The sequence below is a fragment of the Artibeus jamaicensis genome, unplaced genomic scaffold (genome assembly GCF_021234435.1).
Source record: "Artibeus jamaicensis isolate MK-2021 breed Jamaican fruit bat unplaced genomic scaffold, CSHL_Jam_final contig_685, whole genome shotgun sequence".
In the NCBI taxonomy this organism is placed as follows: domain Eukaryota; kingdom Metazoa; phylum Chordata; class Mammalia; order Chiroptera; family Phyllostomidae; genus Artibeus; species Artibeus jamaicensis.
Window position 1 is genome coordinate 23,549,247 of NW_026521924.1, and position 15,170 is coordinate 23,564,416.

At 45.0% G+C, this 15,170-nt stretch overlaps 1 protein-coding gene across 10 annotated transcripts in view; it reads right to left on the bottom strand.

Annotated features, from left to right (window-relative positions):
- The window catches only part of PTPRT (protein tyrosine phosphatase receptor type T), a 925,330-nt gene that overhangs the window by 318,873 nt on the left and 591,287 nt on the right, over positions 1–15,170 (bottom strand). For all 10 annotated transcript variants that reach the window (XM_053671225.1, XM_053671224.1, XM_053671220.1 and 7 more), the window contains exon 8: positions 12,475–12,771. In XM_053671225.1, the coding sequence (XP_053527200.1) occupies positions 12,475–12,771 (297 nt within the window). The remainder of the gene's footprint in view (positions 1–12,474; positions 12,772–15,170) is intronic.

The following is a 15,170-nucleotide window of genomic DNA, read 5'->3' on the forward strand; positions in this document are numbered from 1 at the left end:
GAGACATGTCCTATGAACCCTTCTTAAACTATCTCAGTACTGAAACCCCAGTGCATCTTGCTGTTATTATTTCTATTGTTCTGAACCCACTAGGGACTGATATTGCCATAAAATACACACCCTCACACAAAGAATTAATAGGAAGGTAAAATTAAAGAGTAAGCATGAAATTTAAAAACGTAGAAGACATAAGCTTCTCCTTTTAAAAAATTTAACCTCTACTTCTGCAATTATCTTGCCACAGCCCAGAAGCGTTCATGAGTCAGCGTTGGTGCCTGGATCACACTCGGTCACTGTCCTAACCCCAGTTATCCACACGCAGTCACTTTCTTGACAATGCTCCTTGTACTGGCTGACTTCTCCTCTTCGACTCAGTTCCCCTTCTCCCGCACCAGTGCGCCCTACGTCAACTCTTAAATAAACTACTCGCATTGGGATCAGATAAATGCACAGAAAAATAATACACCCAAACAAAAGTCTCATGTAAAAAATATCTTCTCTATGCTGCAGTCATGAGGATACTTTCTTAAAGTTTCTTCATTGTTTAAAGTTACGCGTTTTATAAAATGTCTTCAACCCATCTGCAGTGGTGTTCTCATGTATAGTGTGAGGCAGGCACTCGACCACAATTCTTCCTCCCTCTCCTAGGGCCATGTAATGACAGGATATTATCTACTCATGGTTGGCCATGCTTCCTTTGCCTTCCATCACATTTCCACCTAGCTATGGGTCTATTTCTAGATTTTCTCTATTTTGTTCAATTGTTCTATTAGACTATCCTTGTGTTGTAAGTCAGTATCTGGTAGAGCAAGACCTGTAACTTTGTACTTCTTGATTAGGACTGTCTTAGCTATTCTTGTCTTCTCTTGTTGCATATGCATTTTAGAATGAACTTGTAAATTTCCCCAAAGTATCTCATTTTTTGTATTAAAATTGTATAAATTATACATCAGTTGAGAGATCATTTATTTTTTATATTATGTCTTGGTAAGATTGGGTTTTCCCATCCATAAACATGGTATACCTATTATTTAAGTCTTCAATGTCTTTTGGTTTTCATGCATTTGTATGTTCTATACATATTAAGAGCTTTTGCTGGATTTTTTTGTAAGTACCATATATTTTTATTGCTATTGTAAATTGTATCTTTAAAAATACCACATACTTGTTAGCTAAATGAAAATGCAGTTGACTTTTTTAATGGTGACTTCTTTGTCAAGCATGTTATATTCTCTTGTTAATTCTAATACTTTGTGTGAAAATTTCTTCGGATTATCTATGTAAATAATCAAAGCATCTGTGGTTAATGACAGTTTTGATCTTTTCCAATCTTTTAAATCTTTGTTTAATTTTCTTGTCTCCAACCAGAGCCACCAATATGGTATTTAAGTGATACAATAATCACATACATCTGTTTTTCCAGTGTTAAAGAAAGTGATTTTATTATTTCATCCTCAAGTATGGTGCTTGTAGGTTTCTTACAGTTACCCTTTATCGCAGTAAAAAGTCCTTCATATTCCCAGTGCAATAAGAATATTTTCTTGCTAAATGATGCAGAGTTTTTAACTAATACATTTTCTGTATCTGTTATAGTAATTATCTACTTTTGTCCCTCTCTTAGTTTATGTAGTGAATGACATTAATGGGCTTATTAATATTGAGCTGATATGCATTTCCTGAAAGGAGCCACTTTTTTCCTAGTTGCATACAGTGCTGGACTATTTGCTAATATGTTGTTTGGGGCCTTTGCACCTGATTGCTCTTTTTTCTCCTGATAAACCTGGCTGACTTAGATGTCAGGGTTACACTGCTGCCCTGAACCGAGGAGAGTTCTTTCTTTTCCTGCTCTCTGAATGTGCAGGTGCCGGCAGGGGCTTACCAGTGCTCTGAGGGTTGGTCCGACTGAACTTGTACAACCACCCAGGACTGGCGTTTTCCTCGCTGCACGAGTTTAAACTCCTGATTCTATTCCTCTATTTGCTGCAGAACTACATACATTTTTCCTGCAGTCAAGGTTTTAAATTTATGTTTTGCTGGGTATTTTTTCCATACCCCATAAATGTCAAATTTATTGGTATTAAAAGATATTTAGTATTCTCATTTTATCCTTTTTATTGGGAAGTAACCACTCCACAGGTATATAAAACAAATATGTACCTCATTAATTTATTAATAGTCAACTTCATACTCTCAAAAGGTAACCACTTTCTTAACTCCACAATAATCATTACCTTGCTCTTCATTATAATTTTTATTCCTTAAACATACATCCCTAGGTACTGCAGGGTTTATTATTAAATAAACATAATAAATATAATAAATAGCACTAAACTCTTTTGCAAAGATCAGTCTCAGAGAGTGAACCTCTTTACATTAACTTCCATTTCATGAGCACATTCTCTCCCTGCATTTATTTATCTCTTCTGTTTGAGAACGTGGAGTAGTGTGTTGCTCTGTTTTTAAATCTTGTTTCTTGTTGTGACTGTTAGAAGACATTTGCTTTGCATGATCAGATTAATCCCTTTTAATAAGAATAAAAGTATGTTTTCATCGGTCCAGTATCTAATAAACTTTCTTTACGTAACCTTTCAAGAGGTGGTATGGGACAGTCTAGTTGGTGGGTCAACATGTTCTGCTAGTGCTAATATGAGACCTTGTTTTAATATTTCTAACCCCAAGGGAAAGGAAAGAATTGGACACACTCATCCATCCCTGGGCCAGATGAGGCGTCTGCATGCAGGGGAGCACTGCAAGGGGGTGGAGGAGGGTAGGGAAGGAAAACAAACAGGCAGCAGGCAGCAGGCAGCAGGCAGCCTCATCGTGGAGAGAGTGTTTTTGTTTGTTTGTTTGTTTCTGCTTTGGGGGACAGCCTGAAGGTACCTAGAACACTACTCCTTCAACTGGAGTGTCTCTTCTCAAAGACAGTCTTTTATTAAATCTCATTTCTTTCCTTCCTTATGCATCGACAGGCATGGGGTGAGTGAGGTCTGTCATCTTCTGCTCTGTGGGCAGGCACATAAAGATGTCACAGAATGTCCTGGTTATTCAATGTCTTTTGTGCGTCCATATAAATTGTAGGATTAGTAGTTCTGTGAAAAATGTCATTGGCATTCTGATACGTATTGCACTGAGCCTATCGATTGCTTTGGGTAGTACGGAAACTTTAACAATGTTAATTCTTCCAGTCCATGAGCACAGTATGTAAGTATTTATCCGAGGAAATCCAAAGCACTAATTTGAAAAGACGGTCATGGCTGGTGTGGCTCAGTGGATTGAGTGCTAGCCTGTGAACCAAGGGGTTGCAGGTTTGATTCCCAGTCAGGGCACATGCCTGGGTTGTGGGGCCAGGTCCCCAGTAGGGGGTGGCATGTGAGAGGCAACCACATATTGAAAAGACACATGCATCCCTATGTTCATTGCAGCATTATTTACAATAGCTAAGGTATGGAAGCAACCTAAGTATCCATTGATAGATGACTAAATAAAGTGTGGTACACATATATAAAGGAATATTACTCAACCATAAAAAAGAATAAAAATTTTCACCATTTGCAACAGCAGGATGGACCTAGAGGGTATTATGCTACGTAAAATAAATCAGAGAAAAACAAATACCATATGATTCCACTCATATGTGGAATCTAAAAAACAAAATAGACGGAAAAACAATAGAAACAAACTCAGATACAGAGCACAGGCTGATAGTTGTCCGAGAGGGAGGGACTTGGGGGTCTGGGTGAAGATAATGAAGGAATGGGGAAGCACAAACAGGCAGCTATGAAACGGTCACAGGGATGGGGAGTGCGGCACAGGGAAAACAGGGAAGGGTGCTGTAATAACCATGGCGGTGCCAGTGGGTACTAGACCTACAGGGGGCGGGATCACTTCCTAGGTCACACAGTGTCTGACCACTGTGCTGCACTCCTGAAACTACTATCATGCTGAATGTCAACTAGAATTGAAGAAAAAAATTAAAGGTGCCCACAAGATTGAGATCTCCCACTCCTATCCACCAACTCCACGGCCCCCCTCACCTCCAGCCTGCTCGGTGGGAGTTGGAGGGCACTCATGCCATTGGACTTGGAAGGCTTTTCTTCTTGTGCCCTGGGGGGCAGAGAGGTCTCTTTCAATGAAGTCACAGCTCAGCCCTTTTTTCCCCATTTCCATCTCGCTATGGGCGATGGTGCAATTTGCCTCACGGTTTAACAAGATCATTCTGGCTGCCGTATTGAGAAGAGAACAGGGGCGAGGTCTGAAGCCAAAAGACCATTTAGGAGAAGGTGACAATAATCCAGGTTGGAAATCAAGTGACTAGGACCAAAGAGCTAGCAGTAGAGAGTGTAAGAAATGGTCAAGGTCTTGCTATATAGCAAAGGATGAGTCAAGAGAAGGTGCTGGTGGTGGATGGAGGGTAGGGAGTGATCAGGGCTGCTGCTTCACACACAGCAAGGGGGCGCCACTCACAGCCAGTACCAGGGGAAGGGTGTTTGTTCTCCAGGGTTGCCAGATGGATGTGAGACGGGGCCGTGGATGTGATATGAGCCAGGAATCAAAGTTTTTGACTCGAGCCCCTAGTAAAATGGAGTTGCCGTCAACTGAAATGGAGAAGACTGGGGGAAGAGTGAATTTGGTGGTGTCTGAGATACAGTCAGCTGGTCAGCTCTGGACATGTTTGATTACAGAGGTCGATTAGCAACCCAGGTGGTTCGGTTGAACAGGCAGTTGAATAAATGACTCTGGAGGGTAGGGGAGAGGTCTAGCCTGGAGATGTCAATGGAGGAAATCATTAGCATATGGGTATTTTAAAGCCCAGAGACTAGAAGAAATAATTAGAAGGCATGAGTTAGCAAACTATGCCTGCAACCAACTGCTTGTTTGGTAAATAAAATTTTATTGGAACTCTGCCATACCCATTCATTTCTATTTGAAATTAAAATTGCAGAGGTATTATAGGTTATTTTTAAATGGTTCTTTGTCCACGATGAACAGAAATTTTGCCAAGACCACTGGTTTGGTTTTTCCTAGTTATATGCATACCGACCATCCATCATTTATTTAATACAGAAAGTGAGTCAAGGGGTGTACACGTACCCTTTCATGCAGTATGCCTTAAAGAGGCTGGTGGTACTGCCATCCCCAATGCGCCGAGGAGGGCACTAAAGGACACAGATGCAACTGATTTAACCGAGGCTGCACAACAGAGTCATGAATGAAACCTGGATGTAGCTCAGATCCTTTTGTTTCCAAAGTGCTTTCTGAATCACCCCTTTCTCCCATTGCCTGGTAGACATGTGGGTTCAGAAAGGCAGTCACACTACCTGTGAGCAGCAAAGTTGGGACGTCCCGGCCCCAGGCCAGGGATCCTTTGCCACGTCCACACACCATAGGTCAAAATGTCCTTTTCAATGAGGCTGATTTATTTGTTTTTTATTCAACCGAGTCTCTCTCTCATTGTAAGGAAAAAAAATGACTTCTTGGGGAAAAATTCCTTCTTTGCATTCTCTTCTAACTTCTGTGTTGCATTACCCTTTTTTTGTCTGTAATTCTTAATGAATCCGCATGGCCTCTTTCCACAATTTCATTTCTTCTTCTATCTAACAGCATGAAACTTTCCATCCTTTTGACACAGTTCTACAACAAAGGTTAATTACTTTATAATTTCATTCTCTTTATAAAAAAAAAAGCACACTAAAATTGCTAATTTTAACTGTGCTTCTTGTCAGTAGGTTCATGTAAATTCCCTGCAATTAAACCAGATGTTTTCTTGTACCTAAAAGTCAGGCGGTAATTTAAGGGAAATTTTCATTTCAACACAAAGAAAGACAGAGGGTCCTCAAGGGAAGTTTCCTCCTCTCCTTTCCTCTCCTCACCTCTCCTCTCCTCACTTCTGTTCCATGCTCACTTTTGAAAAGCAGGGGCTAATGATGGTGAACTTGAAGGTGGTGGTGGGAAGGAACAAAGCAGCTTATGTAAAAGCACAAAGCCCTGCAGAGTCTGTGGAAGTTTCCCTTCCTGCTTATCTTATCTAGGTCATTTTTTTTTTGCCTTTTTATTATAGGTTCCACATTAGTTGGTTCATTATAAAGAGAATCAGAAGTCACTTAAGAAAAATCAAAATAACTTGAAAATGGTTCCGAGGCCACCATTACAGAAGAGTGTGAGTAAGTCTTCTGGAGACGAGATAGATTCAGACAGTTTCAATCTACTGGCATTTTCCAGTCTTGTTGGAGGAAAGATATTTTTCTGGATAAATCTTTACATCTTCAGTTGTCAAATATGTCTTTTTAATGGATCTACACAGCCGTGAGTTAGTAGATGCCTCACAATGAGCTTCCCGGGAAAAACAAGACACCGATATGCTTGCTGATTTACATGGTGTAAATATCCCCAGCAATCGGGGAAAGTGGCCAATTTCAAGGAACGGATGTGATACCATAGAGCTGAGAGGTGGCAAGAGAGGCTGATGATCAGCTCTAGAAAGCCCGTGTGAATATAGATAAAATACATTATACGCAGCCTCACCTTCTTAAACAGGGTACCTACATAGGGCCCTGTGCTCTCATGAAAGAGGCAGAAGCTTTGATGTCAGATAGTCATTCACTGAACAAGTAGTTAATGAGCACATACTGTGTGTGAGGCAGAAACTAAGCATATATATGTATATAACCACATAGCTACATACTCACATATACATGTGTGCATACATACACACACAGACAAAGCAGAGACAATGTTAGAGAGATTTTGGTCAGACACAGGACTGAGGATCCATTTATCGGCCCTTCCATTCGTCACCTTGAACAGATTCCTTAAACCCTCTGGGTCTCAGATTTCTCTACCACACGACTGTATCACTAGCACCTACATCGCAGTGTCTGGCAATTGTGCAAATGAAGACTATCAGCACAATGCTCAGCTCATAGGGAGCATTCGGAAACCATAACTGCATTTCTTCTTACCCTTTATAATATTTCAAGGTCATCTTTATGACCTCAACAATGTACTCAGTTCTAATTAAGAGCTTTAGGACTTTCCATGGCATGCATGGCCTTTTCCCTTCCACTGAATGAATCCGGCCTGCATCACATGTTGTCTTGTTGTCGGTGCCTTTTCTGCTCCCCACTTTTCTCTCCTCCAGATTTTACATGCTGCACGACCTCGGCATAGCGGGACGAAGCTCTAACCCACTGAGACACCCAGCCAGGGCTACCGTTTTACTTCTCACCCATGCTGTTGTTTTGATAGTAAAATAATGACACTAAATACAAAAGCATGGGCTGGGGGAGTGACCCTCAAAACTGAAACAAACCTGAAACTGAGTATCAAATGGATAAGATAACCACACAGAGAGAAGACTGAACTTTTGAGCACGCTATTCTGACTGCCTAAGAGAGAAAAACTGAAAAGAAGGTCTTTAACCTAACTTAGTAGTTCTCCTTTGTTAGAAGGACTGGCATTGTAATTCTGAAACTATTTCATAAACGGCAGGATGAAGCAAATGAACAAAACCTGTGGATGGGGGGCGGGGGGGGGGGAATCGGGTTCTCACTGTGGGCGGGGGAGATATGAATAGAATGAGGGCAAGTGCAGAAGACTCCTGAGAGGCTGGATTTGAATCGGTGTGAGCTCGGATTTAAAAAAGATAAATCATATCCCCCAGCTCTACCTACTCGAAGAGTCTAGAGGCAGTAATACCCCACTGAGCAGAGGACACCTACCTTGTATATGTTAGTGCAAAAATACCACTCCCCGCTGAAAGCAACCAGAAATTCTTAGATAAGCAGTGGCCTTCAGGTCTGGGGCAGAGCCATCCCTACGACAGTTTGGAATGTTTTATTGTGCCAGAAGCAAGGAACACTAACAAGGACATGTCAGAAGGACCTAGGAGCCAACTCCAATGGACTCCCACTAGCCATGTATAAGACAATTTCAGAAATGCAAAAGAATTATAAATAGTACTACATTTCAATGTATTCAGTCAAAAAATGACCTATGAGTCAATAGGGATGATAAACATGGGGAAGGGGCTGAGGAAGGGGATTCTCTGCAAAGATGAATGTTAATTCATACCCCCGGACAGACAGATGGAACATTCACCCTTTTGTGAATGCCAACCTCATAGGTGATTCAGGTGAGCGTTATCAAGGGGTGCTAAAACCACTGGGTGAGAAGTCCTAGCAGAAGCAAATTCACAGGACCTCAAATATCTCCACACAGATTGGCTGATTTACAAAGGGAAAGGGGACTGCGTTTACGGGTGGTGGGACTGCATCGTCCCTGTCTTACTTAAGTGACCAAATGCATAGCCAGTGGGCTGTTTTTAATGAAAAATTTCTCATATCTTGACTTGTCACATAAAATCAGGTTTAACTTTACTGGAACCGTGAACTTGGATGATCTATTTGATTATTTTTAAGTTAGTGCTAAATTTCTTAGTTGTTGGACGATGCCGTGGGTATGTAGGAGAATGTCCTTATCTTTAGTCAGGTACCTTAAGAGTTTAGAGGTCAGGTGTCATGATTTCTGCCATTTCCTTTTACATAGTTAAAATATTTTATGTGTTTTTATAAATTAGATTTTCCTATTCTAGGTATCATATATATATATATGTATATATATGTGCATATATATATATATATAATATATTCATGTATATATGAATAACAAAATGTAGCCAAGTGTTAACAAATGTTGAATCTAGGTGAAGAGTTTACAGGTCTTCTTTGTGCCATTGCTTCAATTTTTCTATAGCTTTGAAACGTTTCAGAATGAAATCCTGGGCGTGAGTCATTGTACGCAACACGCCCATTGGAGCCTAGCACGGCGTATGCACTCAGGAAGTGGCAGCTGCGTGAGACCATCGTCGACACTGTTTTGGCTGTTCAGGGACGCCCATGCCCCACTTCACGGTCTCAGCTGTGGTCTGATGAGGGTAGAGAAGTAACCACTACAGAAGTGAGCGGTGGTTTTGTCTGAGACCATAGTGGGGAAGGGAAAAATAAAGAACCTGCCTCATCTCCAACAACAACTGCTTCTCAGATGAAGCAATGGGACTCAGCTGCCATGCGCTTCTCTGGCCAGAGGCGGATTCCTTCGCAGGCCCTCAAAGTCACCGGGGTGCTGGAACCGCAAACCCTATGAATTCCCCGAAGACAATTTGCTGTGCAGATGGGAGCGGCACGCACCGAGCCGGCTCTGTTTGATGGGGTGCTCTTTGGCCTCCTGAGGAAGTTCCAGTTGAGGAATTAGGGCCCTGCTCCAGCCTCAGCTTGTCCTGAGACCAGTGAGCTCCCAGCAGACAGAAGGGGTGCTGCCCCTCTTCACAAAGAGTGGAACCTCTTCCTGGTGTCCCGAGGGCGCCTGTACCCTTTGAGGCCTTCCTTCAGCCCAGCAGCCTCGGGGGCTGTTGTTTTTAATATAATGATGCCCACACATCTCTGCAGCATGGAAATCAATGTTTTATTAATGCTGCCTAATTAAAATTTAATTTCAAAGCACCGCCGTTCTCACGTTGTTTTGATAAAGGCTTTGTGACTTTTTCTTTCCTGGTGGCAAGAAGGAGAACGGGAGAGGTTGAGGTATGGCTTAGGATTGAACTTGGGATTTGCTGCTGCCCATGGAGGGAACCCTCAAAGAGCAGCCCAAGGCGGGCAGAGCATCCTGAGGAAAATCCAACTCCCCGAGCTGCTTCCGGTGGGCCAAACCCTACCGTTCATCTTTGGAGTCCTGAATTTCCACGCTGGACTTCCACATGGGCTGCTCCCCATCTAAGGACTGAGGGCCGCCAGTTGCTAAGCCATCCTTCCTGCCCTGACTCCGCCTCTCACGTCAGGCACTGACCACATTGCTATTCCTTGAGCATCTACGTCACACTTTCTCCGACCAGTCGGAGCAGACGGGTGTCTAGAACTCTGGACGGGCTTCCTAGGGCAGGTGTGTCATTTCTGGGTTGCTTGGGCTTGCAGATCCTTTGTCAATAAGTACTTTTTCCCCTGTGATTGAGTGCAAATGTGGCAGCTACATTTATTGAAAACATGCATTATTCCAATTTCTTTATATACCATCCCTTTAAATGAGCACAACCACCTCTAAGGCACTGGAGATACTTTTATCTCCGTTATATAGATGCAGAAACCTCTCAAGGCAATGAGAGGGTGAGCGACTTGTCCTACGTATATCTGTCTCCAGAGTCCGCCTTCTCAAACACCCATCATTCTACCTGCTGGAGGGTGGGGCTGCACATTTTTTTTTCCGAGAGAAAGGGAGGGACTGGGGTGAAAAAAACATCAAAGTAAGAGAGAAGCATCGATGGGTTGCCTCCAATATGTGGCAGGACGTACCAGGCATGTGCTCTGACTGGGAATTGAACCCTCAACCTTTAGGCTGTGGGATGGCGCTCCAACCAACTTAGCCAGCCTGGCCAGGGCAGGGGCTGCATATTTTTGAAACAATGGAGCCAGATCTGAGGAAAGGACTGGAAGCTTTATCAGAAGCCAAACCCAGGGCCATAGCTCCTGGGCTACAGAATGAAGCCAAGATGATATGCCCGCCCCCTTGTGGAGGAGGCTGGATACAAATGGATTCACAGGAGACAGAGGCTGATCCAGGGAGAGATGTACCCACAAGAGTGAGGTTTGCTGTAAGCAGGAAGGTGGGGACCAAGGTGACGGAGGCTTTGTCCCCACAGCTGCTGCTACCTAGATGTACGGTCTGCAGGAGCTGCACGGAGGAATTTCAGGGGGGTCAGGAAGGCTGTGTCATGAAGGAGGGTTGTTTACAACCTCCAGTTCTAGGGGGATGGGACTTGGAAGAAAGGGGATGCAGGCAACACAGTGAGAAGAGGCTGGCCCTTTCCCCTCTACCTCCCTACGGACTCTGCATCTGCGGATGTGGGTCTGGGTCCCATTGCGGCCATCACTCAGGGGCCCTGGGACTCACTTATATGGCACAAGAGCACTACACAGGATTGCCTCAGCAGAAGTTCTGCCTTTAGGATCAAAGGAGGCTTAAAGCCCGATGGGTGCATTAGCCCTGTGTAGCCGATGATGACGGTTTTCTGCCCAAATCCTTTCTGATCCCTGTGTACTACTTTGGTGTCCCTCAATCTTTGGCCTGAGTGGCAGAAAGCCGAAAGTCCCTACCCTGGCCCTAACCGCTGTCTGGTGGCTCCGATCCTGGATGCAGAAGAAGAGCGATGCATGGATTGTAGCGTTTCCCCGCAGGCCCGGTCGCAGCCCCGCTTTGCTGGACATGGCCTGGAGCTGCACCTTGGCCTCCTTCCCTGTCGCTGTCCTGCTTCCCCCCTCCCTTCCCAGGCTTTCCTGGGAAGACTTCCTTAACCCGTCACTGGCTCACAAAGCTACACCTGAAAACGACATCATTTTTATTCACCAATGTCACCGTAATAAATTTGATAAAAAATAAAAATTTTTAAAAAAGCTACCTCTCAGAGTCTGATTCCAGGGAACTAACTAATGCCACCCCACAAGGCCAGAGGCAGCTTGGCTGGGGTGGGGAACTGAAATGAGGCCGTGGAGAGTGCTTCCTGGGTAAGTCACAGCATGAGGACGTCGTGTCCTCCCATAAATAAGACAAATGCTGCGGTACAGTCAGAGGCAATGCAATGGCAGCCTGGGAAGGGACACCCACATCAGCTTCAGGCAGTCAGGGAAAGCTTCCTGGAGGAAGGGGCATGGGAATGAAGACTTGGAAGTATAATAGAGCTTGTCCTGCCAACATGGAGGGAGAGGCTGTTCCAAGCAGGAGAAATGGCATGGGCGAGGCCAGAGGGGTGGGGAAGTGAGGTGTTCTAGGGACAACACGGGGCTCTATATTCCTGGAGTCTCCAGTTAAGAGGCATGTTAGAAGGTAAGTTACAGGAAGCAGACTCATCAGAACCTTGTGGAAGTGGAGCGGGGAGGGGTGGGAAGAGACGGAGGCACGGAGGCCAAGTTCAGGTCTTTGTCTGGACTTACTGGATGCAGTTCATTGCGATGAGGCACACGGAGGGCGACGCCAGCATAGAAGAGAAGGTCAGTCCATTCTGGGGGACTTTGGGTTTGAGATGCCTGTAGGACATCTGGCTGAGCATTCGGTTCTGGGTGCTGTCCACATGTGTGTTAACCTCTTTAGGAGCATTCTGTGATTTAAATTCTTTGAGAATCTAGAACTGTCTCCCTCCCAAGCTCAACATGCTTAAACAATACGACACACAGTTTCTGTTCCAGGAGGCACCAGTGTGGTTAAACGTTGGGCATAGAAGGTGGTAGAAAGTGAGATGAGGGACGGGGCTATAGAAAAGTCAAACTTGAGCGCCTGAGTGTGCATGGGAACAGCACCCCCTGGAGTTGTGCAACGCACAGTCTGCCCTGAAGACCCCGGAAAAGAGCCCAGGCTGAGAGGGAGGTTACAGAAGCAGGGCCCTGTAGCAAGTCCAACCCCCCCCCCCCAGGTAAGTGCATCTCCCCGACTCACCATCCTCCTCCGTCTGCACCACCAGCTCCTCGCTCTCCATCCGGCCCTCGGGGTTGGACAGCAGCAGCCGCAGGCGGATGGTCATGAAGGGCCGCAGACCCCGCAGGGTGTAGTGGGAGGAGGTCTGAATGACCTCCTCCGCCTCATACTGCTGCTGGTTGAACACGTACTGGTACTGCACCGTGAGGTTGTAGCTGTGGCAGCGGGTCACGGTGTAGCCGAAGGGCTCCCACTGCAGAGTCAGCTGCCGCGCTCGGATGTCCACGATCTCTACGTTCTGTGGGCCGTGCACGGGGTCTGCAGACACAAGCGTAAGACACAGAGGAGACTGTCAGGGAGGTGGGCTGGGGGTCTCGCAGCGCAGTGGGGGACAGCTCTTCCAGCCCGTCCCAGCTATTCGGCTGCTGCTCTGGGGTTTTCCCCACACAGAGCGTAGTTTAACATGTTCCTGTGAATCGGACTCCTTTTTCTTTTCTTTCCTTTTTTAAAAAAAGATTTTGTTTATTTACTTTAGAGAGTGGGAAGGGAAGAAGAAAGAGAGGGAGAGAAACATCAATATGTGGTTGACTTTCTCATGACCCCTATTGGGGACCTGGCCCATAACCCAGGCATGTGACCTGACTGGGAATCGAACCAGTGGCCCCTTGCTTTGAAGGCCAGCACTCAATCCACTGAGCCACGCCAGCCAGGGCCAGACTCCTTTTTCTTACTTAAATACATACATTTAAAAGAAACCATTTATGGGGACTTCCGCCAAGATGGAGGCATAGGTGGATGTGCCATGCCTTCTCCCACAACCAAGATTAGAGAAAATTAAATATTAGCAACAGAAAACACAGCCAGAACACGGAAAATTGAACTTTTCGGAAGTCCGTTAACAACAAATTCTTCAGCCTGACCGGTAAGGGGCAAAACCAGCGGCTGGCGGAGCGGGGTGGCACAGGAGGACTCGGCCAGACACACTCAGGCCCGCGGAATCCAGGCGCAGGGTCAGACCTAGTGAGCGACCCAGCGAGCAACCAGGCGAGCGACCGAGGGGGAGACAGCCAGGCCCGGGGCTGCGTGTTGACTGAGGTCGCGCATTTGTGCGAGGGTGGACAGGCGAGGGAGTGGGCGGTTGGACCAGGCCGGCAGGTCCCCACGGCAAGCGGCTGTGGAGGGCGCCGCCATTTCCCTTCTCTGACCCCACCTCCACATACAGCGTCATAACCCAGCGACTCTGAGTGGCCCGGCCCAGGTGAACCACCTAAGGCACTGCTCCTCCGCACCCAGCTGTGAGAAGCGGCAGAGGGGGTCGCCATTTCCCCGCTCTGGCCACGCCCCCACATACAGCGTCACAACCCAGCGACCTGGGAATCCAAGCCGCCGCTTCTCACACTTAAAGGGCCCGAACAGACCAAGAATGGCGCAGGAGGATCTCAGAGCCCCAGAAATAAATCTAAGCGATGAAGAAATAGCAAAACTCACAGATGCACAGTTTAAAAAATTGGTGATCAGGATCCTCACAGAACTGGTTGATTATAGCCACAAATTAGACAAATATATGAAGGCGAAACTCATTGAAATGAATGGAATTGCACAGGACACCAATAGCAATGAAAAGGAAACTGGGACTCAAATCAATGGAGTGGACCAGAAGAAAGCAAATAATGGCCAAACAAAAAAGAGTCAAGAAGCAAGAATTCAAAGAAATGAGGAGAGTCTTAGGAACCTCCAGGACATCTTTAAACGCTCCAACATCCGAATTATAGGGGTACCAGAAGGGGGAAAGGCACAGCCACCAGTGGAAAACTTATTTGAACAAATAATAAAGGAGAATTTCCCCAATCTGGCAAAGGACATAGACTTCCAGGAAATCCAGGAAGCTCAGAGAGTCCCAAAGAAGTTGGACCCAAGAAGGAACACACCAAGGCACATCGTAATTACATTAGCCAAAATTAAAATGAAGGAGAGAATCCTAGAAGCAGCAAGAGCTAAGGGGACAGTCACCTACAAAGGAGTCCCCATCAGACTGTCAGCAGATTTCTCAAAAGGGACCTTACAGGCAAGAAGGGGCTGGAAGAGGTATTCCAAGTCATGAAATCTAAAGACCTACAACCAAGATTGCTCTATCCAGCAAAACTTTCATTTAAAATGGAAGGACAGATAAGGTGCTTCTCAGATAAGATCAAATTCAAGGAGTTCATCATCACCAAGCCCTTATTATATGAAACGTTAAAGGGACTTATCTAAGAAAAAGAAGTTAAAGAAACATGAACAGTGAAAGGACAACAAACTCACAGTTATTAACAACCACACCTAAAACGAAAGCAAACTAAAAGGACAGCTAGATCAGAGTGGAAACATAGAAATGAAGATCTCAAGGAGGGTTAGCAACAGGGGGAGTGGGAGGAGGAGAAGTGGGGAGAAGGTACAGAAAATAAGTAGCATAGACAGTAGATAGAAAATAGATGGGGGGGCAAGAATAGCATGGGAAATATAGAATCTAAAGGACTTGAGACACATGGTCATAAACTAAAGGGGGGAATAGAACAACTGTAACAGCATAATCAATAAAAAAAATTAAAAAAAAAAAGAAACCATTTATAACTATATAAAAAGGAAAAACTTCAATACCCTACCATAAGTAAATGTTAACCACAAAAATGAATGCAAAATTGTTAAATTTTTTTTCTTAAATCCTCACCCAAGGATAT